At 42.9% G+C, this 26,869-nt stretch overlaps 2 protein-coding genes across 4 annotated transcripts in view; one reads left to right on the top strand and one right to left on the bottom strand.

Annotated features, from left to right (window-relative positions):
• Positions 1-6,349: 6,349 nt before the first annotated feature.
• cdh12a (cadherin 12a) overlaps positions 6,350-26,869 on the bottom strand; it is a 56,872-nt gene continuing 36,352 nt past the window's right edge. Inside the window, exons 8-13 of the mRNA XM_074652364.1 lie at positions 21,095-21,348; positions 19,016-19,152; positions 15,419-15,540; positions 14,870-14,984; positions 8,254-8,505; positions 6,350-7,225 (exon numbers count right to left, since the gene is read on the bottom strand). Of these exons, the coding sequence (XP_074508465.1) occupies positions 6,612-7,225; positions 8,254-8,505; positions 14,870-14,984; positions 15,419-15,540; positions 19,016-19,152; positions 21,095-21,348 (1,494 nt within the window). The 3' untranslated portion in view covers positions 6,350-6,611. The remainder of the gene's footprint in view (positions 7,226-8,253; positions 8,506-14,869; positions 14,985-15,418; positions 15,541-19,015; positions 19,153-21,094; positions 21,349-26,869) is intronic.
• On the top strand, positions 9,966-16,163 carry LOC141777803 (uncharacterized). 3 transcript variants are annotated; one of them, XM_074652372.1, is made up of 2 exons: positions 9,966-12,039; positions 15,444-16,163. In XM_074652372.1, exon 1 carries the CDS (start codon positions 10,687-10,689, stop codon positions 11,941-11,943), a length of 1,257 nt encoding a protein of 418 aa, XP_074508473.1. In that variant the 5' UTR covers positions 9,966-10,686; the 3' UTR covers positions 11,944-12,039; positions 15,444-16,163. The 3 variants fall into 3 exon arrangements, with proteins under 3 accessions (XP_074508473.1, XP_074508472.1, XP_074508471.1); XM_074652371.1 differs by having other exon boundaries at positions 13,878-16,163; XM_074652370.1 differs by having other exon boundaries at positions 13,668-16,163.

Raw genomic sequence — 26,869 nt, 5'->3', positions numbered from 1 at the left:
TGTCCTGTAGCAGAGCTGGGCTGATGGTGTTGAATGCGGAGCTGAAGTCCACAAACAGGATCCTGGCATAGGAGCCAGGGGAGTCCAGGTGCTGGAGAATGTAGTGGAGGGCTATGTTTACTGCGTCATCTACAGATCTGTTGGCTCTGTAGGCAAACTGCAGTGGGTCCAGCAGGGGGTTGGTGATAGTCTTTAGGTGGTGGAGCACAAGGCGTTCAAAGGTCTTCATTATCACAGAGGTCAGAGCGACAGGTCTGTAATCCTGAAGACCTGTGATCCTTGGCTTCTTGGGGACCGGGATGATGGTGGAGGCTTTGAAGCAGGCAGGCAGGCACCCTGCAGGTTTCCAGTGATGTGTTGAAGATCCCTGTAAACACTGGAGACAACTGGTCTGCACAGTGTTTCAGGGTTGCAGGTGAGACAGCGTCTGGGCCGGCTGCCTTGCAGGGGTTTTGTCTTTTGAAGAGCTTGTTGACCTCCCCCTCCTGGATGGAAAGAGGTGTGAAGGGGGGGGGGAGGGATGTGCACAGGCTGGGTGCTGGCTGGGTGCTTGTGGAGAAAGTTGCTGATGGCTGATGGCTGGGGGGAGAGGAGATGCAGTCTGGGCTGCTGGTACTTCGTCCGTCAAATCTACAGTAAAACTCATTCAGCTCATTTGCAAGTCGGAGGTCATTTGTGGAGTGTGACTGTTTGGGCTTGTAGTTTGTGATCTGCCTCAGCCCTATTCAGACTGAGGCAGAGTCATTGGCTGAGAATTGTTTTTCTAATTTTTCAGAATACTGCCGTTTGGCCTCCCTCACCGGCTTTCCAACTGTGTTTTAGCCTCTTTAAAGCCCTCTCTGCCACCATTCCTAAATGCCTCTTCCTTAACCAAACGAAGCTGTTTGAGCTTGGCTGTGAACCAGGGCTTCTCGTTGTTGTAGCGAACCCTGGTGCGTGTCGGTACAGCTGTCCTTACAGAAGCTGATATACGACGTCACAGCATCTGTGTATTCGTCAAGACTGTCAGTGGCGGTCTTAAACATCTCCCAGTCCGTGCGGTCCAGGCACTCACGCAGATAAAAGTAGTAATACCACAGTGTGAAAACAAGTTGATGTAGTGAAGTAAATAGTACAATATTTGCATCTGGATTGTAGTGTAGTAGAAGTGGCCATCTACAGCTTTGAGCAGCACAGTACAACACAATAGCATATGAATGAGCTAGGTTCAGTGGCCATCTACAACTTTGAGCTGCAGAGTGAAACACAATAGCATATGAATAACCTTATTTCATTCCTTCTTTTCCAGAAATCCACGGTCGTTGATGGCGTGGAAGTCCCTGTCCAAATAATCGGTGATGCAGCATACCCCATCAAGCCATGGCTTATGAAAGGGTACACCCAGCATCATCAACTCTCAGCTACACAGTTTCAAAATACCCACACCCTCAGTTCAGTTAGGATGGTGGTTGAGAATGCCTTTGGGTGCCTGAAAGGACGGTGGCATTGTTTGATGAAGAGGAATGACATTGACCTTTGTGTGATACCAGATGTAATTGCAGCTTGTTGTATACTGCATAATGTATATTAAGAATTCAGAAAGACAATTTCTTGCCTGACTGGAACACTGAAGCTGCAAACAACTTCATGCAACCGAGTGCGCCCGCCTATGATGGAAAGATAGACAGCTCTCCCAACCTCATCCGTGACACTATAGCGGGAAACCTCACAACAATGGTCCAGTGAATAATGTGTTGACAATTTGTATGTAACAAATGTGAAGTAATTGTTATTCTGAGCACAAATGCAAAACTTAAACCTTGTAAAATGTTCAACTACATTGTACTGTGTTATGTGGAGCTGTAATGTCTGCAAAACATTTTTTTCCAGTGAGTGCAATAAAGATTCTTTATAAGTCTACACCGGCAAACCTTTTCTCCTATATACAGTACCCATTTATCTATAAAAATGTACTAAAGAAAAAGTACTAAAGTATTAGCATCAAAATGTTCTTCCAGTAAAACTAAATAAGTATAGTAAGTAAAATAAGTAATAATAGTAGTATATAAAGTACTTTACTTATAGTAATAAGTAAAACTAAATATAGAAGTTTTTCAGCTGGGCATGTGGCAACTGTTGGATAATGTAAGAGCTTGTCCAGATGTAATAAAATGGGTTTATATTTCATGAAGTTTGCTAATTGCTCAATAATGTCAAAACATTTCAATATGAGCTGGGTTTGTTTCTTTGGAACAGATTGAACAGGCAACAGATGGATATTTATGTATGTTTATTTGAAAAATTAAAAGGTTAAAAAGTACAGGTACAGGTAGAAATGTGCAAATGTTTTTTTTTATGCAAACAGGTGCAATCACAGCTGGCTGTAGCGTGAGTTTGGCCTGCACAGTGTGCTAACACTAGCTGGCCCAAAATAGCTTGTCTCCTCCGTTGTTTGCTGGTAGCTTGGAAAATCCTCGTAGCTCCGGTACCTGCTGTTGGACGGTGATGGTGAGGTGGTGGGGAATCTCTCCAACAAACGGTCAAGGACGAAAGTCTGATGCTCTCGGTTCTGCTGATTTATCTATGTTAGCTAGATGAATGTATTCTGCTGCTCCAGAAATTTCTGCTGCCTCTCGTCCTCCTTTATCTGCATATTTCCATCCATCTCCCGCAGCTTCTCCATCATTGTTTTGGTCCAGGCTTTGGCCACTTGCTCCATCTTCGTTCTCTTCCGCTTACGAGAAGGTGCCGTGTAGCCTAGCAACACAAAACAGGAAGAGTAATTAGGTAATTTGTTGCAATAGGTAGAAGTAGGGAAACTGAGACATAAACATTTGTATTGCACAGTTTCTTCAGAGCCTTCAATTGTTGGTGACCTGTTTTTGTGTACGAGAGATGCCTCTCTCGTTAAGCAGCCTTGCTATATTCACGTACACTACGCCGTCCCTCACCGTACCGGTCATCTACCGCTTCATTTCTTCCTCTCCGCGGACGGCCAGGAGCTCCTGCACTTCAAAATCTTGCCATATATCCATAATATAACCGTTAGTTGTTCTCTTCCAGTGTAATGTAGCTGAAAACATTCCCACTGCCGTCGCTCTGTTTGTTCATGAGCCACGGCGACCTATGACAATTGCGTGACGACTGTGCGCCCTCATTTCCAACCAATGACATGATTGGTCCCGCCCCGTTGTTAGCGACCCTGGTCAATGCACAATTCACATCGAAATCGACCCTGGTCCAACCCTGGTCTGACCCACTTCTCGACCTGGGTTGCAAAGGTGGGTCGATCAACGCGGGTTAACCCTTTCATATACACAACCAAACCTGGTTCAACCCTGGTTGAGTCCTCAGTGTGAAAGGGGTATTAGACAAATACGAAGAAGTTAAACACATAATCCAGACTAACAGTAACACAGCTGAAGCTGCCAAAAGCAGGAAGGACAGCTGGCAAAAGAAAAAACTACCGATGTGTGAATGCGTTATTAATTTAACGGAAGACTCAAAAGTCAGATATAGTCGTCGAGATATAAATAGCTTTACGACATGTAAAGGATGAATGGATTACACCTCATTATGCCCATTAAGAAAGATGTGGCGTGTATGACTATTTCAACCTTTCAGCTGCGTCTCCGTCTCAGGCGGTGTGAAACGGACTCAAGAGCAGGTCAAATAAAGTAAATATAAAAACATAATTCAAAGCAGTAAACACCAACAGCATAAATCCAGCTGTCCTTCCTGCATCTGTCCGTTTAAACTGTGCTGTTTTTAGACTGAATTATGACTGTAACTCACTCATATTTGTGTAATATTACCATATGATCTGCACACTGAGCTCTGATTGGTCAGTAGGAGGTGCCTTTATACAAGTTGATCTCTTATCTGGAACATAACCTGCTCCGGAGCAGGTTAGCTGTTCAGCATCAGTTACCATGGTGATCTACCCCGGTAAGAAGTGATCCACCTTCGTAGGACGGAAAACCCTGAAATCCTGCTTCGTAGTGCAGACCTCTGATCTTTATCGTACTCTATAATTTAGAGACCCAACAAGAAATCCATAGTGGCAGAGAGAGAGAGGGAGGGCCATAGTAAGTTCAAAGATAAGAAGGAGTGATCCATCTTCCCTCAATGTATATAAAACCTGTCTGATCCCCCACAGAGCCCGGAACCAGTCCAGATTACTGGTCAGGGTACAGAGGGCTCTATTCTCAGACGAGCCGCCACCACACCACACCACATCAGTCCAGCCCTGACCTAACATCGGATCTAAATTGGTCAATAGTTAATAATTAATTAATTAATGAATTAAAATATATTGTTAAAGTGTATACGTAAGGGCTTCGAACATTATGATAGAAGTAGAGTATATAAAAACTTAGCATCTATCTTTTAGTATTTGTCTCCCTTTAGTGGTCATTCATTATTATGTTGTTTATGGCCTACTATTGTTTTCATTGGTTGTTTTAGTCATGTGATTCAGCCAGTTCATAGTTCTCCCTTAGAAATAGTTTGAGATGCTCAGTCATCCGTGAGGGACTCAGAGTAGAGCCACTGCTCCTTTGCGTTGAAAGGAGCCAGCTGAGGTGGTTTCGGGCATCTGGTAAGGATGCCCCCTGGGTGCCTCCTTAGGGAGGTGTTCCAGGCACGACCAGCTGGGAGGAGACCACGGGGAAGACCGTGGACTAGGTGGAGAGATTATATTTCCACACTGGCCTGGGAACGCCTCGGGATCCTCCAGTCAGAGCTGGTTAATGTGCCCCGTAAAAGGGAAGTTTGGGGTCCCCTGCTGGAGCTGTTACCCCCGCGACCCAACCCTGGATAAGCGGTTGAAGATAGATGGATGGATGCACATGTGGATGATGGCGCAAGCTGAACGGAGAGGGGGGGCTATCGTTCTCGGGCAGCATGGCGGAGGTCTGCGCTCTCCGAGTGCCATTCTAGTCTTTAGTGTTTAATCACCTGAAACTAAGAATCTCTGTGTTTCCGTTACCTTACAATGAGCCTGGTTTATCTCCATACGGAGCGGGTCCTCTTCACGGAGCTGGCCGCCATGTTTCTACAGTCGCCCAGAATGGACTGTTGTTGTGTTTCTAGTTGTAAAATGTTGTTGTACATGTTACAAAGTAAACATTGGGTTAATAGTAAATATGCCTCTTGCATCATGTATTTAATGTAATGTAAGAAGGGCTCCTATACTCCAAAAAAAGTACTGAAGAACTGGAATAATTATGTATTGAACAATTATATGAGAATCATCAGTATATTCAATTCAGTATCATCTCTGTAAAGGTTCTCATTGGTCCAGGTCGCTGGATATCTTGTAGTCTCACATCCAAGAGGATTCATCAATATGGAACTGATTGATGAAAATGTCCTCTTGACCGAACAGGCAAAGTCCACTTGCTTTAAATTAACTCCTCCACGTGTGTCATATAAAACTTGAGGGTTCATCTGCTCTAAGAAGACAAGGAGAGTACTCTTTTTTTAAATTATTACATTATGTGCTGATTTTATTAAATTATTCACCTTTTTATTTTGCTAAGTTTATAATTTAATAATGTTTTCATAATGTAATAACTTATTACATTATGAACAAAACTGTTATTACGTTATGCGCTCAGGGTTTTATTACATTATGAGCTTTTATTACATTTAAGTTATCACATTATGTGCAGTTATTACATTATGAGTTGCTACAGGGACCAAATTGATGAGCTCCAGCGGCCACATCGCAGCCGGAACACGGCGCAGCAGCACCCGGTGTCAAACTATCGTCATAAATAACCCGCTTTTCCAGTGGTTCAGACCACACTGATGACAAATTAATTTATCAAATGATGTCAAGTAATTTGGTTTTGTCAAGCTTTGTCTGGTGGTTGCCATTTCAAAATATTGGCTTGGCAACTGCTGAGCAAATAAAGTGTAAAAACAATGGGACAATGGGACAATCTACACATGGTGTAAAATAAGAAACAAGACTCTGCTCTCTCTGCGAGGTTGTAGGTAACATTGTAACATTGTTACAATGACAATGCTAACATGCTGAGGTTACCACATTAGTTTAACATATTAGCATGCTAACATTAGCCAATTAGCACTAAAGGAAATGTCATTAGTTCTGCAAATATTTGGTCATAAAACAAAAAATTACACACAAATGTAAAGTTTGAAGAAAAATGAAGAATTCATCATGAATGTCTGTACCAAGAAGCAGTAGCTTCACAGTGTCACCTCATGGAGGTGCTAGAAGAAAGGTTAGGGCATCACCAAAGTCAGGAACCGACTGACCGACATTGCAAAGAAAACCACATTTGATTTTCTGATTAAATAACTGTTCGGAAAATATTTTGATGATGAAATCATGACATCACATGAAGATCATTTTATTAAGTAACATGAATTAAAAAAACATGTAAACATATACAGTAGTGCCTCAGGCACTTTGAGGAGCAACTGTAGCTAGTTTATCTGCTCTCGAGCTAACCAGTCCACAACTCTACTTCACATCAACAGTTTTCTAAAAAGTCCTCACATCGTTCTAGCCAGTGCCTGTCCCAGTAAAAAATCATGTCTAGAAAAGTAAGCTAATTCCCACATGACCTCCCAAAGTCTCTCTGCTGTCCAGCTTCTTCTCAGCTCTCCTCAGTCAGAATAGGCGGCTGTCTGTCCAGGTTAAAAGCCAGTGATTTGAATGGCTGTCCCCAGTCACCAAGGGAGCTAAAATCCCCTGAATTGTCAATGACCCACGACTCCTCTATGGAGCTGAGCGAACCAGCCACCGAACCGTCACCCTCGTAGGCGTACGTCGCCAGTGAATCATAGGGTGGAGCGGCGTAACCCTGCTGACTCTCCTCCAGCCGCTGTGCGATGAACTCCCTGATTATTTCAGCATTGCCCTCCGTCGCTCTGCCACGGGAGGAGAGCGTGGCCTCGTTGTTCACGGCAGCGATGACGCTGGCCGTTTGACGATGGATGTCAGGTGACCTGACGTCGTCGCAGCGGCTGATGAGATGCAACAGAACCCCGTCTCCGTAGCCATTTTTCTCATTCTTGGAGGTTCTGCTGCGAGTGCTGGTGTGCTGTGAGTGTGTGTTGCGCAGAGTGCCCATGTTGAAAGCACGAGTGTCCGCCTCGCCGCCGCCCTCGTCGTCATAGTGAATGACATTATCACGGATGTCCTCTTTTGATGTCATCAGAGTCTCTTTCTCTTTGCGGCGCCTCTGGCCCATGTATAATCCCGCCATGCCTGCAAGACACAAAGCAAATGCATGATGGGTTAGGGGAAAAATATCTATATATGCTTGTACATTTGGCCCAGTTTCGTTCTTTCTTTATTTTGCAGTGTATTTTCTGTATCTGTAATCTTGGAGACAAGGGATATACAGAATAAACTATAATAATAATCTCCTTCACATAAATGTATCCACACTTTCTGAGGAAAAAACATCACGTACACCACTGCATCAGTATTATTTTGTCCTTTTTTCCACAAATCATAGAGCTTCCTTTGATTTTTTTTCTACTTTTGATGCGCGTTCAGTTATCTGGGGTCTCATTTATAACCGTTGCGTACGCCACTTCCTACGCAAAAGTTGTGATCTATAAAAACAAACTTGACGGGAGAATGCACACTTAGGGAAACTCTGACCCATGCGTACGCACATTATGGGGGCGGGAAACTGCCGACGTAGATGGTGAGGTGGTGAATTGGAGCCAGATTGTAGAAATTAAAATTAACTTTTTTTCACGTTTAACTTCACTTCATATCACACGTTACTTCCACTTTATCATACACATTTAAACCAGCAGTGTTATTTGTACTAATGAGCCATAGCTAGGATATTCCATTAATCCTATTAACTGTCCCCAAATTCGTGCTGAACTGGGAAAAAAAGGCGTTCCAGTCGGCTGCTCCCTCTTCTTGGAAACAGCTACAAAACTAATTGAAACTTGGAGAGCTGGTCTGACTGAATGTCTTTAAAGTGCTTCTAAATGACTTGGAAACAAGCACATCTGGCTGCGGATGTTTTGAATGTTGATGAATGTTTTTTGATACCTTATAATTCTGTAGTTTGCTCTTTGTCTTCGTTTTCAATTGTTTGTTTTATGTCTTTGACCATGTAGCTGTGCTGCTGCCTATCTTGGCCAGGATACCTTTGGAAAAGAGATTTGGCCAAAAATTGCCAAATGTATGATATACTATGTTGGTTTTAGTCCTATGAACAGTGTCTATCATTATGTTGTAGTTATGTGATAGCAGAAAGATGAGCTTACCAATCAGCAGAGCTACACATAGCAGAATAGCCATCAGAGCTCCAGTGCTGAGGCCCACAGGCAGGAAGATGGCCTCAGCTGAGCAGGCCAGTAGGGAACCTCCCGCCTCGCAGGAACACACTCGGATTGTGAGGGTGGCTGTGCTGCTCTGGGCAGGATAACCGCTGTCTTCAACCACAACTGGAAGAACGTAGACATTCTGCAGGTGTTGCTGGAAACCTGTGCGTCGAGTCACAATGCCAGCGGTGTTGTCTGGAAACCAGCAGAGGGCGATGTTACATCACTAACAAGCTCCCACATAATCATTATTTTCATTGTCACACACTCTGAGAAAAATCTGATCAATGCTTAAAAGGACTGTTTGTAAGAATCAGAAATGTCTTGTTAACAGCAACACTTGTGGCCGTTAAGTTAACGAAAGTCAATTCAATTCAATTCAATTCAATTTATTTTTGTATAGCGTCAAATCACAACAGAAGTTATCTCAAGACGCTTTATATATAGAGCAGGTCTTAGACCGTACACCATAGTTTAGAGACCCAACAAGATCCACCAAGCGCGCTGTGGCCAGGAAAAACTCCCCGATTACTGGGAAGAAACCTGGAGCAGAACCGGGCGCAGGGCGGGCGGCCATCTGCCGAGACCGGTTGGAGAGAGAGAGAGAGAGAGAGAGAGAGAGAGAGAGAGAGAGAGAGAGAGAGAGAAGCAGCCACAATAATAGCCCAGCAGCTGTAATAACTAATACAAGTAGGACTAATAACACAAAACCAATAGTAGTGGATGTAAAAGAATGATAATACAACTATCAGAATTGATATCATTGGGTCGTCCTCAGACGGGCTCAAGTCAGCGTCCTGTTGCTGGCGCTTGTGCTCGCTCTACATAGACATGAACGAGCATTGATCAAAACAGTGAGGCGACACACATCAGCTAAAAGTACAATATCACTCTATATTTCAGCTGCTTGGCAGTAATGTTAGCTGACCAGACGAAGGTCTCTCCATGAATCAATGCTGATCCTAGTGTTGGCTTTTCCTGCCTCAGCCTCCCGACCGCGGCCAGAGGGAACAGGGGAGACACCGGAGTTTTGGTCGGAGACGATAACGTTTCTCTCTGCGGAGCCTCGTCACTTCACAAGACACGGGAAACCTCTGTTGGTCTGGAGGAGCTGCAGCAGTTATTTCTGCACAAACGTCCACTGAACATTCACTAGATATTCTCAGAGCTAAACTAACTCTTCTGCAGTGTGGAGTGAGCAGCATGCACGTGAGAGTGGAGCGAGATAGCGAGAACGAGCGCGGTGTGTGAGTGAAGGCAGGCAGAGGAGCAGAGTACAGCAGAGACTCCGGTCCTGGAGACCAAAGCTACGGTCTCCCCCGCGTCCTCCGACCGCGGCCAACACTGTTTACTTCTTCTTATTATTTGGGGTTTTACAGCAGCTGGCATCCTTTGTGTTGCATTGCTGCTTCCTTCTGGATTTATCCGTCCACAACCCCTACTCTACTACAGTCTCTTAATTAATCTAGTGTTGATCAGAAACCTAAAAATCACCTTTCTCCCCTCCACCGCGTCCTCGCTTCCAAGCAAATCCTCCACCCTATATTCCACTGGTGCCAACCTCTGCAAACCTGCTAACATACTCCGTCTACTAGGCACCAAAAAGCCCAACAGAGTGAGGCTAAGGACATATCCCGACAGATTGATGAACTGAAATCAGGACAAACTGTGAAGGGACATGAGAGAATCAGTGTAGGAGAAATAATCCCGTGATCAGTGATCCGTGGACTTGGACCTGATAAAGCTGATGAAACCTGGGCTGAAACAGAGTCCAAAGTACAAGAACTGTTCACCACAAAACTTCAGCTGGATGCCTCTGTGGAAATTGAGAGAGCTCAGAAGAATGGGAAATTCAGAGGTGGAAGTGAAAAGCCAAGATCAGTGGTGATCAAGCTGTTGCCTTTCAAGGACAAACAGCTAAGCAAGGCCATCGCAAGATCCAACCTGAAGAACACCTCAATTTACATCAGTGAGGACTTCTCTGAACAAGTGAGGAAGAGAAAAGCTGAGCTATTAGAGGAGAGTATGCCATCATCAGCTACGACCGCCTAATTGTGAAGCCAAGGAGCAGTGCCTGAGCAGAGAGAAGCCCCCCAGATCATATAATGATATGATATAAATGGCATTGTATTGTATGTAAAGGGAAGTTTGGGGTCCCCTGCTGGAGCTGTTGCCCCCGCGACCCGACCCCTGATAAGAGGTTGAAGATGAAGATAAGTGAAATTTCTGGTTTAATTAATAGTGAAAATATAAATCGAGCGTAGCGTTAGTTCAGGCAGGCCATGATGTCAAGCTCTGCTCATATGACAGCTATCAGCTGATAGCAGCCGATCTTAAGCCAGCCCAATCAGCTGATGCATCAGCTGATTCCCCTCTATGCATTCATTGGCAAATTTCCTACAGGGCGCCTTAATTAAGCTGCTTCAGCCTGCCTACCTTTGCTGCTTCCTCTACAAGCCGCTCGCACACATGAGAGCAACCAGATTTTCCACGTATAAGCTTCAACTTAACCTGCTGCTCGTCAAGTCGATTTCCGTCCATGATGAGGTCCCATGGCTGGACGACTGGGCTATGGAGTCACAACAACAGCAAACCGAGGCAGAGGAAGCCATCGGCAAAGAGAGCCCGGTCCCTATCTGCCAGAGCTCGCGTCTGATATGTAGACATTCAAGTTCTGCTCCCAGCATTTCCGAATGGCCAGTGTCCAGGCTCCTAGAAGTCCTGTTCGAAAACCACATCAGGGCTCCTGTCGGTTCTTCTCTTGAAGAGCTTTTTGAAATGTTTTTGGAAAGCGGCCATGGTGAAACCCCACCAGCAGATCTTTCCAAATCCTGCGCTCCCAGGAAAGCCGCTGAGAAAGGGGATACACAGTTTCCGAAACTCCACTGCAACTCCACTGCTGAGCCGCCTTCCAAAAGAGCACGAGCTCCAGCGGTCCGAGCTCCAGTGGTCCGAGCCCCGGTCCGAGCTCCAGCGGTCCGAGCCCCAATTCGAGCCCCGATCCGAGCTCCAGCTGTCAAAGCCCCAGCTGTCCAAGCTACAGCCCCGGCAGCCGGCTCCGTGGACCAGGAGGACAACCCTTTCATGACAGCTCTATTCAGCATCCAGTCGTCACTCGGCAATATGAACTCCAGAATCCAAGGCCTGGAGTCCGTGTCGGCATCTCCAGCAAGCCGGGCTCTTCCAAACACGGACGGGCCATCCACCTCTACAGCTGCGGCATCACCAACGTGGTCTGCGTTCGCGCCGCAGATTGATGACGTCATCCCATCGAGCTTCGATGACATCACAGTCCCGCGGAGATCTCTGGGAAGTGCAGTCCAAATCTCCACTGGGATCCCATTCTTTCCTCCTGCTGCTGCAATCTCTCACAATCTGAGAAGCCAAACCCTTGCAGCCGTCCTCCATAAAGGGTGCTTTGGTGCTTACACAGGCCTGTTGTTAGAAACTGTTTTCCTCACGACATTTTTCAGGTTTCTTAGAGGTGGCAAGTTCACTACACGCACTAAATCTTTCGATCCTTTGCATGATCTCACTATAGCTGACGTAACCATTAACACTCACTATATCACGGTATTTTTAAAACACTCAAGACTGATAGAGATAGGAAGGAACATCTGTTTTAATCTCTGAGTCTAATTCCGCTTTTTGTCCCGTCTTCCATGATCCACTATCTGAGATGCCGACTTCAAGCCAGCCAACGAGAGCCACTCTTTGTCACAGAAGAGGGTAAGCCCATGTCCCGAGCTTGGTTTGCCTCACACATTCGCCTCCTCTGCAAATCATGCGTACTGCCACCAGAACGCAACACTGCGCATACTCTATTTTGGGGGTCTTTGCTGCTGCTTTCCCTGCCTTTGGCTTTCCATTTATGCACATGGAAGGGCAAGGAGGTGTGCTCTCCTTGCCTTATGCTACCACGTAGGCACGTGGATCCACGTATGTGCGTGGATGGGCAGGGAGGTCCCAGAACAGAGCCATACCGCCAAATATACTGTATATATTACTGCATGGAAATAAGTTTCTTTGACTAAAGTGGTCCTGACTGAAATGTACTTGCTGTCTCTGAGACACATTTAGACCACTCAATAACAGACATGGGGGTAGCCATACCAGGTTATAATATTTTTAGAAATGATAGGAATATTTTTGGGGGGAGGCGTTGATCTATATATAATCAAAGCCATATTCTCACCAAGGTTAGACTGGACCTGATGGTGCCTAGTATTGAGTCTCTTTGGTTGGAAGTTCATCTTGCTCACTGTAAAACATTTATTGTTGGCTGTGTCTATTGGCCCCCAAGTGCAACCGTGCAATATGTTGATGAATTATGTTCTGTGTTGATAAAGGCAACAGATATTGGTAAAGAAATGTTGACGACTTAAATATTGATTGGCTGTCCGATTAATGCCCATTGAGAAAAAAGTTGAACAACGCTGCACTCATCTGTAATTTAACTCAGAATGTGAACAAGCCGACTAGAGTTTATTGCAATTATGCTGAGCAAACATCTGCAACTTGTATTGACCACATATTTACTAATAACATCAAATTATGTTCCAATGCATTATCTGTTCCTGTGGGGTTTAGTGACCATAACATCGTTGCTACAGTAAGAAAAACTATAACTCCCAACACTGGGCCTAAAGTACTGTATGATAGGTCCTATAAAAGATTTTGTGAAAATGATTTTGTAAGAGATATAGAGAATATTGAATGGAACCAATTGTTGTCAGTAAATGATGTGGAAAAAGCCCTCAAGGTATTTACTGTACTATGTCTCTCTGTGGCTGATCAACATGTCCCATTGAGAAAATATACAGTAAGATCTAATGAGGCATCATAGATTGATGATGAACCTAGGGAGTGTATGCGTAAAAGAGATGAGCTAAAGAAGGCTGCAATAGAGTCTAAAGGAACTGAAAAGTGGCACATGCACCCTGCAATGAGAAATAAAGTTACAAAGTTAAACAGAAAGAAGAGAAAAGCATATTATCAAAACAAAATCCAGGAGAGGAAGAATGATGGTGATTAACTTTGGAAAACCTTAAATGAAATGATGAGTAGAGCCGAGAATAATGCACTTTCAATCATTGATGTTAATGGCATGTTCTTAATAAAAGCAAAGGACATTGCAAACCATTTCAGTGATAACTTTGCCGACAAAGTTGATAAGTTAAGAAAGGAAACAGGCTCCTCTAGTGGATGTAGTATGTCTCTTCAAATCATAACCAATTCTATCAAGAGAAACAAGCTCTCCACAAGCACTGCTTATCTACCCTCAACAAGCACTGCTTATTTACCCTCATCAAGCATTGCTACTGTATGAATGATATGCTGTACATATGTATTTTCAGGTTGCTGTTGGATGTACCTATTGGTGACATTAATCCTCTACATTTAACCCATCCAAACACCCGATACGCAAACACCTGAGCGCCCAGTGACAGGAGCTTGCTACTGAACTTGACTCTGAAAGCCCTCCTGTTGCCAGCTTTCATTTTGCCAGATTTTTGAGCCATCTGGCCAGGGATTTGAACCAGCAACCTTTGGTCCTCTTCTCTAAGCTCGTCAGGATGCAAGGTGGCGCTGACCGAGGCACGCTGACCGAGGGACGCTGACCGAGGGACGCTGACCGAGGGACGCTTCAAGTGGCGTCATGACCAAGTCCAGGCCAATCTGGTCGAGGTCCTGGAGAGATGTAAGGTAGCAGCAAACCGCACCCCAGAAACAGCAATGTCTACACTTAGAACATTCGTCAAGCCAGGCAGCACGCTCAAAGTACCTGCACACGAGAGGAACACCATACTTGAGAGTGGCAGATGTCAGTGGACCTCAGAAGCAGCTGGTCTTCCCGAGAGAGATCACTACAACCACTCTCCGACCAGACATCGTCTCATGGTATGCAGTGGAGAGAAGGGTCCTCATCATTGAGCTTACTGGGAAGAGGGCATGACAGCAGCCCACGAAAGGAAACATCTAAAGTACTCAGAGCTGGCGGCAGAATGCCAAGAGGCTGGCTGGAAAGCAAAGGTTTATCCCGTGGAGGTCGGATGCCGGGGCTTTGTCAGCAAAGTAGTAGTCCAACTGCTCTGTGGTGCTGGCATGACGGGGTCAAACCTGTGGAAAGCTGTGAAGGAGCTAGGAGAGGAGGCAGAGAAAGCCAGCTACTGGCTGTGGCAGAGGAGGAAAGACAGTAGTTGGGGGCCAACACCCCTGTAAAGGCAGCTGCAGGGGATGGCGGGGAGACGCCACTGCCCCCCCGCCGGAAGATGTACTGGCAACGGGGGCGAAACATCAGTGAACGGCGGTTTCCAGCTGACGACCCTGCAGCTGACCTGACCAAATGGCACTGGTGGAGGTGCAACAGGCTGAAATGCCAAAGCAGGAAACAACACCTCACCTGTACAATGATCTGGGCTACCTACCACCCAAGTTGCCCACTTATTATTTCTACCAGACAATCCAAATATAGCAGGCTAAAACTGGCCCTGATCATAATACAATCCAACTGTTTGTGACCATCTTCTTCTTCCCTTTTAATCCCTCTCTCACTTACTTCCAAAATCTCGAACAGTGAAGTTCCTGTTGCGAAGCTCTTTGGGGGACTTAAAGAAGAACCTCTGGCCAACAGGAGGAAGGTCCTTGTCCACAGCGCTAAACATCTGGATCACCTGGTTAGGGAACGAACAAAGAGAAAATGTGCTTGGCACATCAGAGAAAAGTCAGGAGAAAAGTTGGTGGTTTGTGAATTAAAAATTGCTAGTTGAAGTCTCTTGGCTGGTAGGGGAAACATCAGGGAGGAAAATTAAATTAAATTAAACTTCCTCCCTCCCTTTAGTCTGGAGGTGCATATTCCATTTTAATATACAATTCAATTATATGCAAAACCCACTTTTTACACATATTTTTATTTTTATTTTTATCTGAATAAGGACATTCAAACAATTTCATAGGAGAATGTACGACTATAACATGAGGTAACCCGGATCTCAGAATCATACATCTCATTTATGTGTTAAGCATGTTCCAAACCATTTTGTATGTGTTTCTCATTTTCTCCATACACAATCAAGAAATCATTTTAAGCAGATACAGTTCAGTTTACCTGTCCCACTCTGGTGTTTTCACAGACGAAGGTATCTGAAGGAACCACCAGCTCAGGAGGGAACTCGTTCACATCCAGGACGTTGACTGTCACCGACACTTTAGTAGACAGCAGTGGGTCGTCTGTAAGGGTCAACATGAAGTCATATATAACTATACACTCAGTGACACAGCCTGATGTGTTAATCCAACATACAGATCTTACCTAACCCAGGTGAGCCGCCCCTTGGAATGTTAAACAAATGGTTATATTTTACATCTGAATCAGTGGCATTTAGGGAATGTAAAGCTTGACAGTGGAGTGGGTTTTAAGAAAGATCTTGCAAGGACTTTAGACATAAATGGTAACTGGTAAATGGAATTTCACTTTTATAGGACATTTATAGTCCTCTGACCACTCGAAGCGCTTCACAATACATGTCAACGTTCACCCATTCACACACACATTTGACAGAGGCTGCCGTGCAATGTGCCAACCTGCCCATCAGGATCTGATCTAAATACTCATTCACACACTGATGGCTCAGCCTTCAGGAGCAGTTTGGGGTTCAGTATCTTACTTAAGGACACTTCGACATGTGACCCGGGAGAGCTGGGGATTGAATCGGCGACCTTCCGATCGGTGGACGACCCACTCTACCTCTGAGCCAAGGCCATACAAGCACTTAGTTTCAGACTTTACTGGTGATGCGAACATTAGTGATTCATTAATGTTTCATGTTGACAAAATAAACATTTAAATTGCATTGTGTTTAATTTGTGAGATTTGTGATAAAATTATATTAAATTCATAACATTTATCAAAAGAAAATTAGCAACATTTACATAATTATAGTGAGTAATAGAACTTCATACAACTAAGTAACTGACAATGTCAAACAGAACAAAGTATAATAAAATATACTTATTTACTTCATAAAGGTAAATATTGCAGATATATAAGATTTACTTTTTTGATGGTGATGGAGACGTTCCTGTCTATGAAAAAACTAAATAAACTTTACGTTAAAATAAATATAATTTATATACACTTAACCATAACTAAGTAAGATTTACTTAATATCTTCAGAAATGTTACGTTTAGTGGTAAGTACATTTTACTTGATACTGATAAGTGAGTTATACTTGATGTCACTGCAGTAAAATTTCCTAAAAAAGTGCTATTGCAAATTGTTACGAGAATACGGACACAAGTATGCGCATGTGGCTGACACAATACGTATTCCTGCCAATGGTTTCAAATAGGGATGCACCGATATCGATACCAGTATCGGGTATCGGGTCCGATACTGTGCTCATGTACTAGTACTCGTAAAACGGCTCCGATACAACGGCACCGATACCACTGTACAGCAGCGCGGTGTTAACCCTCGTCACCATCTTTCGGATCCTCACGCTCCACCTCCCCGACGGTGCGTGCGAGACGGGCCGGTGGTGCGCCCTACCCCGCTGGGCCAGGATCCCACCTCAGCCGGCGCACGGCGGCCCTCACTTTCATCGCGCCACGGGGTTTTGTTTGCACCCTCTGACTCGTGCGTGCGTTAGACTCCTAGGTCCGTGTTTCAAGATGGGTCGGGTGGGTTGCCGACATCGCCGCAGACCTCTGGCGCCTTTAACATGGGCTGCGGCACGACACGGTTGGGGCGCACTGAAGTCAGTCCGCCCCAGTCTGTGACAGATGTGCCGTGGCACCAACAAGACAAAAAAGGAAGAAAACATGGCTCATAACTTGTGGTTTGCAAATAATGTTGTGAAATGATCAATAACAGGGGAAAGAGTTTACAGTAACCTAATGAAATTATACAGAGGTGAGGTCTTTGTCAGTTGTTTTTATTTGACCAAAAAATCCTTTCCCGAGCCCGATTGATGACTTAGCAAATGTACTGTGCTTTTATACTAAGTTTAATGTGTTGTCACACTCTTTGCTAAATTTTGCTAGTAAAATGTCCTTGTAACTGTTGGATTCTTCCAAAAGGAAAACATTTTCTGCTGGAGTGAACAAAGTGGAGTGATTGGATGCTTGCTTAATTTTAGCTTCCGTTCATAGACGTCATAGACATAGACTTCATATCTTTGTTAGATCAGACTTTAAGGTGCTTCTATAGGTCTAATCTCCTTAAACCTTATATTCCATCCTGTGCTCTCTGCTCTCAGGGCTCCTGTCTGTCCCCAGAGTTAATAAGAAGTCAGCACACCAAAGGGCCTTTTGCTATTGAGCCCCATTCCTCTGGAATAACCTCCCTGCTGACACCAGACAGTGACTCTGTTGAGGCCTTTAAATCCAAACTTAAAACTAATCTTCTCACCTTAACTTTCAGTTGGTTGCTTATTCTTTGATTACTTCAGACTTGTACCTGTTACTAATATCTGTCCCGCGGATTGGTCTCTGATTAGACTATCATGCCTGGGAAATTTGGGTCGGATTGGACCATGTACATTGGAGTTACAACAACTTCCTCCTTTCATGGTGAATGGCGTAAAATGGCCGCCACACCACGACAAGGTTGTGAAAAAGAAAGAAAACTCTGGATTTTTATAATTTTTCATCGTTAAGGTCTTTGGATGATCCTGACCCAAATCAATCAGATGAATTCTCGAGGAGGAGTTTGTTATTTTACACGGCCTGTAAGAAGCTAAAAATCGTCGAAGATGGCACATTGAATTCAAAATGGCCGACTTCCTGTTGGGTTTTGGGTATACCTTCAAGAGGCTTTGTTGTGCGCCTCAACATGTTACATCTGCCTTCCAAATTTCATACATGTTGGTGAAACCTGAATGAGGGGCTCAATTTTTCCAACTTTGTAGTGGGCGCTATCGAGACATTTTGCAACACCCAAGCACGAAAACCCCTAAAATATCAAAATGTTTGCCAGTTCTAATACATATGCCAACTTTAGTGAGTTTTTGAGCACCTTAAGGCCCTCAAAAATGTGATTTATTTGAGAGATAAATAATAACAATTCTTTCAGTTTCAATAGGTCCTCACAGGACTGACATGGCCGGTGCTCGGGCCCTATTAGTCCAATTCAAAGATCCCATATTGCTCATTATCAGGTTCATACTTGTATGTTTTGTTTCTACTAGAACATATTTACATGCTGTAATGTAAAAAACAACAACTTTATTTTCCTCATACTGTCTAACAGCAACGCAGTGCCGTTGAAATGCACTTTAGGTAACAGTTTAGGTCCATTATTACTTCCTGCCAGCTGATGTCATTCACATACTCTGCAACCGGAAATGGGTTGTGTGTATTTCTCCATGGATTGAGCGTTTCAAAACTTTCACAGTATTTATATAGGACTTAAACTTGCTTTATAATAAAAAAAGACATGACAATTTCACTTTTTACAATATGGGACCTTTAAGATAAATTCTGGACAGATTGTGCATTGGTATACGATTTCGCATGCAGGAAAGTCAGAAACCTAAATGAATACTATTATGTGGAGAGGTAACTAGAGAATGTCAATACATTGAATGGCTTATGCAAAAAAGTTCATAATGTGATGTCACAGAACACATTGTTTTCTGTTTGGATGATCAGCTCTGGGCTGTGTATGTATGCTTTGTTTCAGATGCAGTGTGGAATACTTACTGACTTTGGTTGCCACTACAGTGATATTGTGCTGAACAGCTGTCTCTCTGTCCAAGTATTCATTAGTGGAAATGGTTCCTTCAACAGTGTCAATGTCCAAACAGCTGTCAGACTCTGTCTGCCATTCCAAGGAATACCTGTAGAGATGAGAGCAGTCCACATGAGAGGGAAACAAGTTACAGTGATGGGCTGGGTGCTCGGTCATCAGAGGGCCCAGCTTTGAGAACTGCTCTCACTCCCACAGTGGGGCACTGTAAAGACAACTTTTGCCACAGGAGAGCCCAATAAAATCAGCAAAGTGCAGGTTTTGCAGGTCAGTTTTGGACTCCCATAACTATGACTCACTCAATTGTAGAGCTGTATTTATTTTTAAACAATGACATATGTAACATTGTTAAAGCTTCAATGCAGACTTGGTGTACATAATGTTTCTGCCATGCCTTCAAAAATACCATATGGATGTATGGATCATGGATCATATGGATGTTTTCTGAAATTACACCTCTATGGTTAAGGTCTGGTTAGGTTTAGGCAAGTAAAACTCACAGCTCTAGGAATAGGAAATCAGCTATAGGAAATCAATATTGATTGTTGGTACAAGAAGGACATGACCTTTAGTCTCCTCAACCCTGTCTCCTAGAAATTATACATTTTGAAAAAAATATAATGCTATACCTAGATTACGTTGTGTTGTTTTTAACGTATTTGCCAAGTCCCAAAATGAAACTAAAGCATAATTAAAATTCGTAATAGTTGTTTTATCTTAACTCTTGGTTAAGATAAGACAAAGATCTCGGTTTTGGTTAAATACGGAAACAGTCAAAAGTGAGAGGAGTTTATTTATTAACACGTTAACATAACCACAAGCTATCCCTACCCTTAACCAAAGATAACTGAACTACGCATGCACTCAGGATGTGAATCCGGGTTTACAGTGTCAACGCCCTGTGCTTTGTGTGCCCACCATTCACCCTGACCACATCCTTATACATTTAGGGTGGTACATATAGATAGAAAGAGAAAGAAAATATATTGGCAACGAACATAAGCCAATCAGCAACTACGTTTCATTTCAAAACGTAATTAAACAAATAAGTAGTAATAGACAAGGCTGGCCTCCTGTGTAATAATCCAGGCCGTTCTCACACACTGTTCATAGCAAACCCTCAAAAAGTAATGTACTGTAATTCGTATATATCCCACAAAATCAATTCATATGTAATCCACTTAACTGTGAACCAGGAAGTATAAAGAGCAACAAACTTCACGTAGGGAAGAGGTCAGATTGGATGGGTGGGTCCAAAATACTGGACTTTTAGCCAGGAGACCGATGTTGGTGCCCCGTGTGAAACCAGAAGTCAACGTTTATTGATTTGTCATGTAATTTCCATAGTTATTTTAACCAAAACCACAATCTTTTCATAAACCTAACCAAGTAGTTTTGTTGCCTAAACCTAACCAAGTTGTTTCCTGTGTAGACGGAAAAGACTGTATGCATGTGGCAAATGGAAATTGGACATTTTCAATTGTAGTGGTTGGTCTACCAACTACTGGGATCCTATCGACCCAGTGCAGTGTCTGGCAGTCTGTCTGAGGCTCAACCAGTGTAAGCTACTTTAGTTCCTTTTTCGTGAAATGCTCCAAGTGAATTTGAGTTCCCTCTGGTAAACAGGTAAGCAGTGTATAGGTCTGGGGCTTATATTGTGAAAGGTAAGAACGGTAGGAGTCGATCTGGTCTGTGCTGCCTTTGTCAAGGTTGAAAGGAGTATTAAAGTTTGCTGTCTTGTCGTACAATGTAGTGTAGAATATGACTGCTCCCTAAAATGTGATTGGCAGTTAGTGTACACAGTATTTAGCTAGTAACACTACGTAAGAACTGTTTGTGTGGAGCAACCTGTTTTAATTAAGTGATGCTTAAATCTCCACTTAATAAACACTTACGCTATAACAAGGCTAAGTGTGAACTTTGGAAGTGCTGGTGGAGCTGGCTCCAGGACCGGAAATTAAATAATACTAAATCTAAATCATACATCTTACTGAAGTTTCCTTGTGTACTTTGACAGTGTGGACAGCTTTTACCTGACAGCACTCCTGCTGGCATCCAGGTCTTGAGCTGTCACAGAGCCAATGATGGCTCCTGGAGGAGTGTCCTCGTACACATCCATAGAGTAGGAGGGCTTGGTGAATACAGGAGGCTCATCCATGTCCATGACATTCACCCTTACTGTCGCTGAGTCTTTGAAGGGCCCCAGGTGGAGGAAACGGGGGTCCGGCTGTGCGTTGGACGCCTCAACCTTGAAGGTGTATGTTTTCTTGGTCTCATAGTCAAGAGTCTGCAGAAACACATGAATAAAGGAATGGAGAGACATGGAGGGATGAAAGAGAAAAAAAATAATGATATCTCCAATTGGTATTTTAGTATGTGAGAACTCTTAACAGCGGATCTATACAGAAGCCGTTTCAGCCGCGCTTTTCAGTCATCTCTCTCACATGTCTGATGGAACAGATATGCTTCTACAGATCCAGCTGTCTACACAATGGCTTGTGTTTTAACCACGCTATTTGCATATTTTTACGCTTCAAGTTTATTTTCTTCCATTGGGCTCTGAGAGCTGATAAAAACACGGATGACCTACAGTAACTACTGTGACTGAAAGCATCCTGTGTAGATGCAAATGGAGGACTGAAGCTGCTGCTGCCGTCCTGCTGATGTGCTGCTCACACCACATCTCCTGTGTAGACACGATGTAAACTACATGATGTAGGGAAATCTATTTTAACCTTATTTTGTTACATAATTTTGTGTTAGATCTCAGGCAAATGTTCATCTGCATATTCAGTATAATGTCGGTTTCCATGACTTCACCATTTGACAAAGAATAGAAGAAGAAGTCATTTTCTTAAATAGAGCAATATTATACATATGGAATCATTTTACACATTCCATCTTATTATCAATGTATTTCTGTTATTTCTTATTTGTTAATATCTGGCAGCTCAGAAAGGTTATTTAAACCTGTTCACTTCACTTCACAAACTGATTTTTATGGAAACAAGAAAATATAAAGCAAGCAAAATAAACTTGATTATATATGTTCAGAAGGTGCAGCAGTTTAACCCAAAAGCATCCCTCACCAGCCCATGCATTAATCACATGCACGGACCAATAGCCTGTGGCTTGGCGCATGGTCTTCACATGATCAGAGAGTGCTGTTATTCCAATCACCTTCTGCGCAGATCGTAAGCCTCATTTGTCCTCCAACTCAGCTCAGTATCAGTGTTGCACCTTTCTGGACTCTTTTCTATTTATTATTGATATGGCCTTTCCTGTGCGTCCATGAGAAAGTGAGTATTTGTTATAGTTGTCTATTGTTTAGTAACTGCATCGTTATAATAATTCTAAAGTCACCTGTATCATGTTATAATGCTCATGCTCGTGTTCTATAATAGTTTGAATGATAAGTTGTGTGTTTCTGTGTCAACAACCATTTAAGTTAGAACAGCGCAGTGAACGGGCATACGCGGCCGTCATTAAGGGACCGTCGCACAATTCATCACATCACCCTCTGTGTGCACTCTGCTCATAGTACTGCATGAGAGCCTGAGTCTGTTATTTGTTGACGCTCCCTTATAGTTGAGAAGGCTGTGTTCTCCTCCTTTTACTCCCGTTTAAACTGTTTAGCTTGCATTGTATTTCATTCAATACTGTTTGTTTATTATTACTTCATGTTACTAATACCTGCTCATGTTTTCTATTTTATTTTCTGTATTTAGTAACCACTATCCACAATATTCACAAAAGGATTTAAAAATCATCTTCAATCAATAAATGAGTGGTATCTCAAAGAGAGTGTGTGTGACCTGGACTAATTGATACATCGTCATCATATTCATGTTCTTACCGGACAACCTGTGGAGATTGTAAATGACATTCATAGAACCATCATCTAAGGGTTTATTCACTCAGCATCACTAAGGTCACAAGTTTGGTATCCATTACACCAACGCCTATTTTACAATATAAAAATAAAAACAGTATAAAACATTCGGACATAATTGAGACTTATTGTCTAACAAAAAAGTTTAATTCAAATCCATCACAGACTTTTTGAGTTATCGTCCAAACGGACAAACCGACAAACCTACCAACAAACAAACAAACCAACCAACAAACCAACAAACAAACCAACCAACCAACCAACCAACCAACCAACCAACAAACAAACCAACCAACAAACCAACAATCCAACAATCCAACCAACAAACCAAAAATCCAACCAACCAACAAACCAACAAACCAACAAACCAACCAACCAATAAACCAACCAACCAACAAACCAACCAACCAACAAACCAACAAACCAACCAACCAACAAACCAACTTACCAACAAACCTAGCAACAAACCAACAAACCAACGCCGGTGAAAACATTACCTCCTTGCTAGACCTTTGGCCTTGGCGGAGGTAATAATTAAAAGATTATTTGTAATTTGAATCTACTAATTATAAGATCTTTGTAATTGCAAGATCTGTATCTCACAATTACGAGTGGTTTTCTATTAATTATGACAAAAAGTGAATGGATATCAATCATTACCATTTGAGAACACTACCTGATTTCATTCACTTGTCCTTTGTGTCATTAGGTCACTGAGCACTGTATTACACAATGACATTGATCTTAATAGGGATGCATCGCCTGGGCCGATACCATACCGATGTTTTAACATAACAATTTTCCGATACCTATGTTTTTGTTTATTGTCTTTTTGCTGTTATGACTGTTGTGCCGGGGAAACAAAGACCTCTTCATTATAAAAAAGGATGACTGAGCAGTTTTAAAGCATTTCATTACATTGTCTTTGAATGAGCACAAATTCAATTAAACAAATTCATGAATCAATAAAAAAAAAAATATATATATATATATATATATATATCTGTCAATTCCTGCCGCCTGAGACACACAAATACAACAGCACTAACAGCCCGGATACACCAGGAACTTCAGGAGCGCTTGGCGGCTGTGTGGCGTGGTAGCTGCGTGATACATGCGTCGGGTGTTCACACCAGCTGCATTTCAGCTGCATTTCAGCTGCGTGTCAGCTGCGTTTCTGCTGCTGCAGCTGCTGCTGTCAGCCCTTTCTTTCTACATAGAGTTTGCCTTTTAATGGCCATTTCATTTCATTATAAATATAATTTATATTTATTTTAGACCAAGAAAGGTTAAGAAACGTGTGGTAATTTGTAAATAATAGTAATAATCCACAATTAAAACTCCGTACCATATTCATTCATGGAGCTCTCCAAGTCACTGCATGTTCTAGAATACTGTCCGGCACATATTTCAGAATTAAAGCTTTGTGTTAACAAATGAAGGAATTCTGTCCACAGAAAAAATGCTTGAGGGCTTTTATTTTGAATTGAAAGCAGGAAGTGTTGATTTAAAAATAAGTCTTTACTTTTTTTCATCTCCGTAACATATTCTACAGATAGAGACATGTAAACTGTACTAATGTAGCAGATATGATGTTAATAGCGTCAATAGATCACTTTCACTGTCTGTTGTTGCTGTGAGACGCGTGTGGCACGCGTCAAAAATAGGCGAGACCTCTATTCTCTAAAAAAGAGGCAGCTGAGACGCGCGTCTCACGCGGGCAGTGTGGCTGCTCTAACCTGTTAACACGGACGCCGAAATAAAAAATAACAGGTAACGCAGCCGCCACGCACTCCTGACGTTCCTGGTGTGTCTGGGCTGTTAGACTTCCACCCAGAACAGGTAGAAACACACATCGGACATCTTGTATGGAATCCACATGGCATATTGCAATGTATACAAGTAGTATTAGTACACCCTCCAGTGTGCACGTTTTTAGAGGATCTGTAATACGTCCTCCAGTCCACATGTCAAAGTGTCCTTGAGCAAGACACTGAACCCCAAACAGCTCCTGAAGGCTGAATGAGTATTTAGATTAGATCCTGATGGGCATGTTGGCTCCTTGCATGGCAGCCTCAGCCATCAGTGTGTGAATGTGTGTGTGAATGGGTGAATGCTGACATGTAGTGTAAAGCGCTTTGAGTGGTCGGAGGACTAGAGTCCATTTACCATTAATCAGCTTGAAATTGTACTTCCACAAAATTTTAAAAAATGATCACATTAGACACATAGCTAATACATTTCTTTCAGCTATTATATTATATTGATTCAATATATGCATATTCTTGTCTATTACTGCACTATTTTCTACAGGTACTATGTATGCCTATTTTATAAATAACATTTTATTGAAAAATATGCATAAAGTATACATTTATTGACAATATAGATTTTTTTCCCCACTTTTCACAATAACCGCAACCTACCTTTTTACCCTTGCTCATCCCTGAACCTAGTCAGACCTCTCACGGTATCCTGCATTCAGACAAAACACTATCTTTAAACACTTGTACTCAGTTTCCCACTCTGGGGATGTCAGCACGGAGAGACGGAGATTTATGGCTTCTCATTTCAAAAATAAGAGACGTAGCTGTAAAAGTAGCGTGCTCAGAAAGTAGCTGTCGGGTCTGTTCTGATTTAGAGGACAGTCTGAAATAAAAGCCTCCACAGCCCTCTGATGTTAAACTGCTTGATGGGATGTGACATGTGCGCTGCGTGTTCCACTGGGTTTTCCTGTGTGTGTGTGTGTGTATGTGTGAATGTGAGTGTGGAGGTGGTCAAAGCTCAGATGACTCCTTTTGGAAGAGCTGTATATTCTGAGAACTGATTTCCTGTTCTGAAGCGTTAAAATCAGTGAAACTAGATGTTGTGGTCCTCCCGGAGCAAGACATGTTCAAGTTTATGCTTGAAAAAAAAAAGAAATCCCAATTAAATTAATAAAAATATTATCACATTAGTATGAATTAAAATTAATTCTTTTCTCTGTCTCCACCCTTTTCTCTTTCGTTCCTTCTGCTTCCCTCTACACCTTCATTTCTTCTTTCCCCATTCTTCCAATATACCACCGATCTTATATCACCAGTGGAATCCAGTGGCTGTGCATGAGAGTGTGTTTTGCATGCACCAGTGTACAAGGCATTATCTAATCGAACAGCTTGCTTTAATGGAAGGTTAAGAGGAAGAATGATTGGGATCCCAGCTAAATCAGTACATTCCTCCCACTCTTAGATCACTAGCAAGATGCTAGTGTTTGCAAAATTTGCCTTGGCTTCAAACTTCATCATCAAAGATCAAAGATCATGGAATAATATAGTTAGTTAACATGTATCTGATCTGGAGGAATTAAAATAATATTTTTTTTTACAGAAACTTGCTATTTTGCAGTCAGAATTACCCTTTAAAGGAACAGTGTGTAGGGTACCGTGACATGTCGTGGTGAGGTTGCAGATTGCAACCGATTGCAACCTCCTCTGTGTGCCAGAGGAGCGTGTAGCACAACTACTGTGGTGGACGCAAAAACGTGAATGGCCCTTTCCAGAGCCAGCAGTTGTAAGTAGGTAGCGTAGGTCATTTGGAGAATAGCAGAGTCAGTGTGTAGAGCGTGTGTACATGGGAAGTGAGTGGTGAAGCAAGGTCAGTCAGGGGATATGAGCAGCGGAACAGAAGACAGTTAGTTAAGCTCTGAGAATATCAGTGAATGTTCAGTGGAAATAAATGCTGCAGCTCCTCCAGACCAACAAATGTTTCCTGTGTTTTTCTTGTATTGTGTCCCGGCGGCTGAGTGAAGTGATGGTTGTTAACTCCAGAGCGAGTAATGTTAACGACTCCAGCCCAAGTCATTCTGGGCTACTGTAGAAACATGGCAGCCGGCTCCGTGAAAAAAGGACCTGCTCCCAATGGAGATATAAACTGCTCA

This window comes from Sebastes fasciatus, chromosome 11, assembly GCF_043250625.1.
Source record: "Sebastes fasciatus isolate fSebFas1 chromosome 11, fSebFas1.pri, whole genome shotgun sequence".
Classification (NCBI taxonomy): Eukaryota; Metazoa; Chordata; class Actinopteri; order Perciformes; family Sebastidae; genus Sebastes; species Sebastes fasciatus.
Note: the sequence above shows the minus strand (reverse complement) of the source record. Positions and strands in the feature narration are given on the sequence as shown.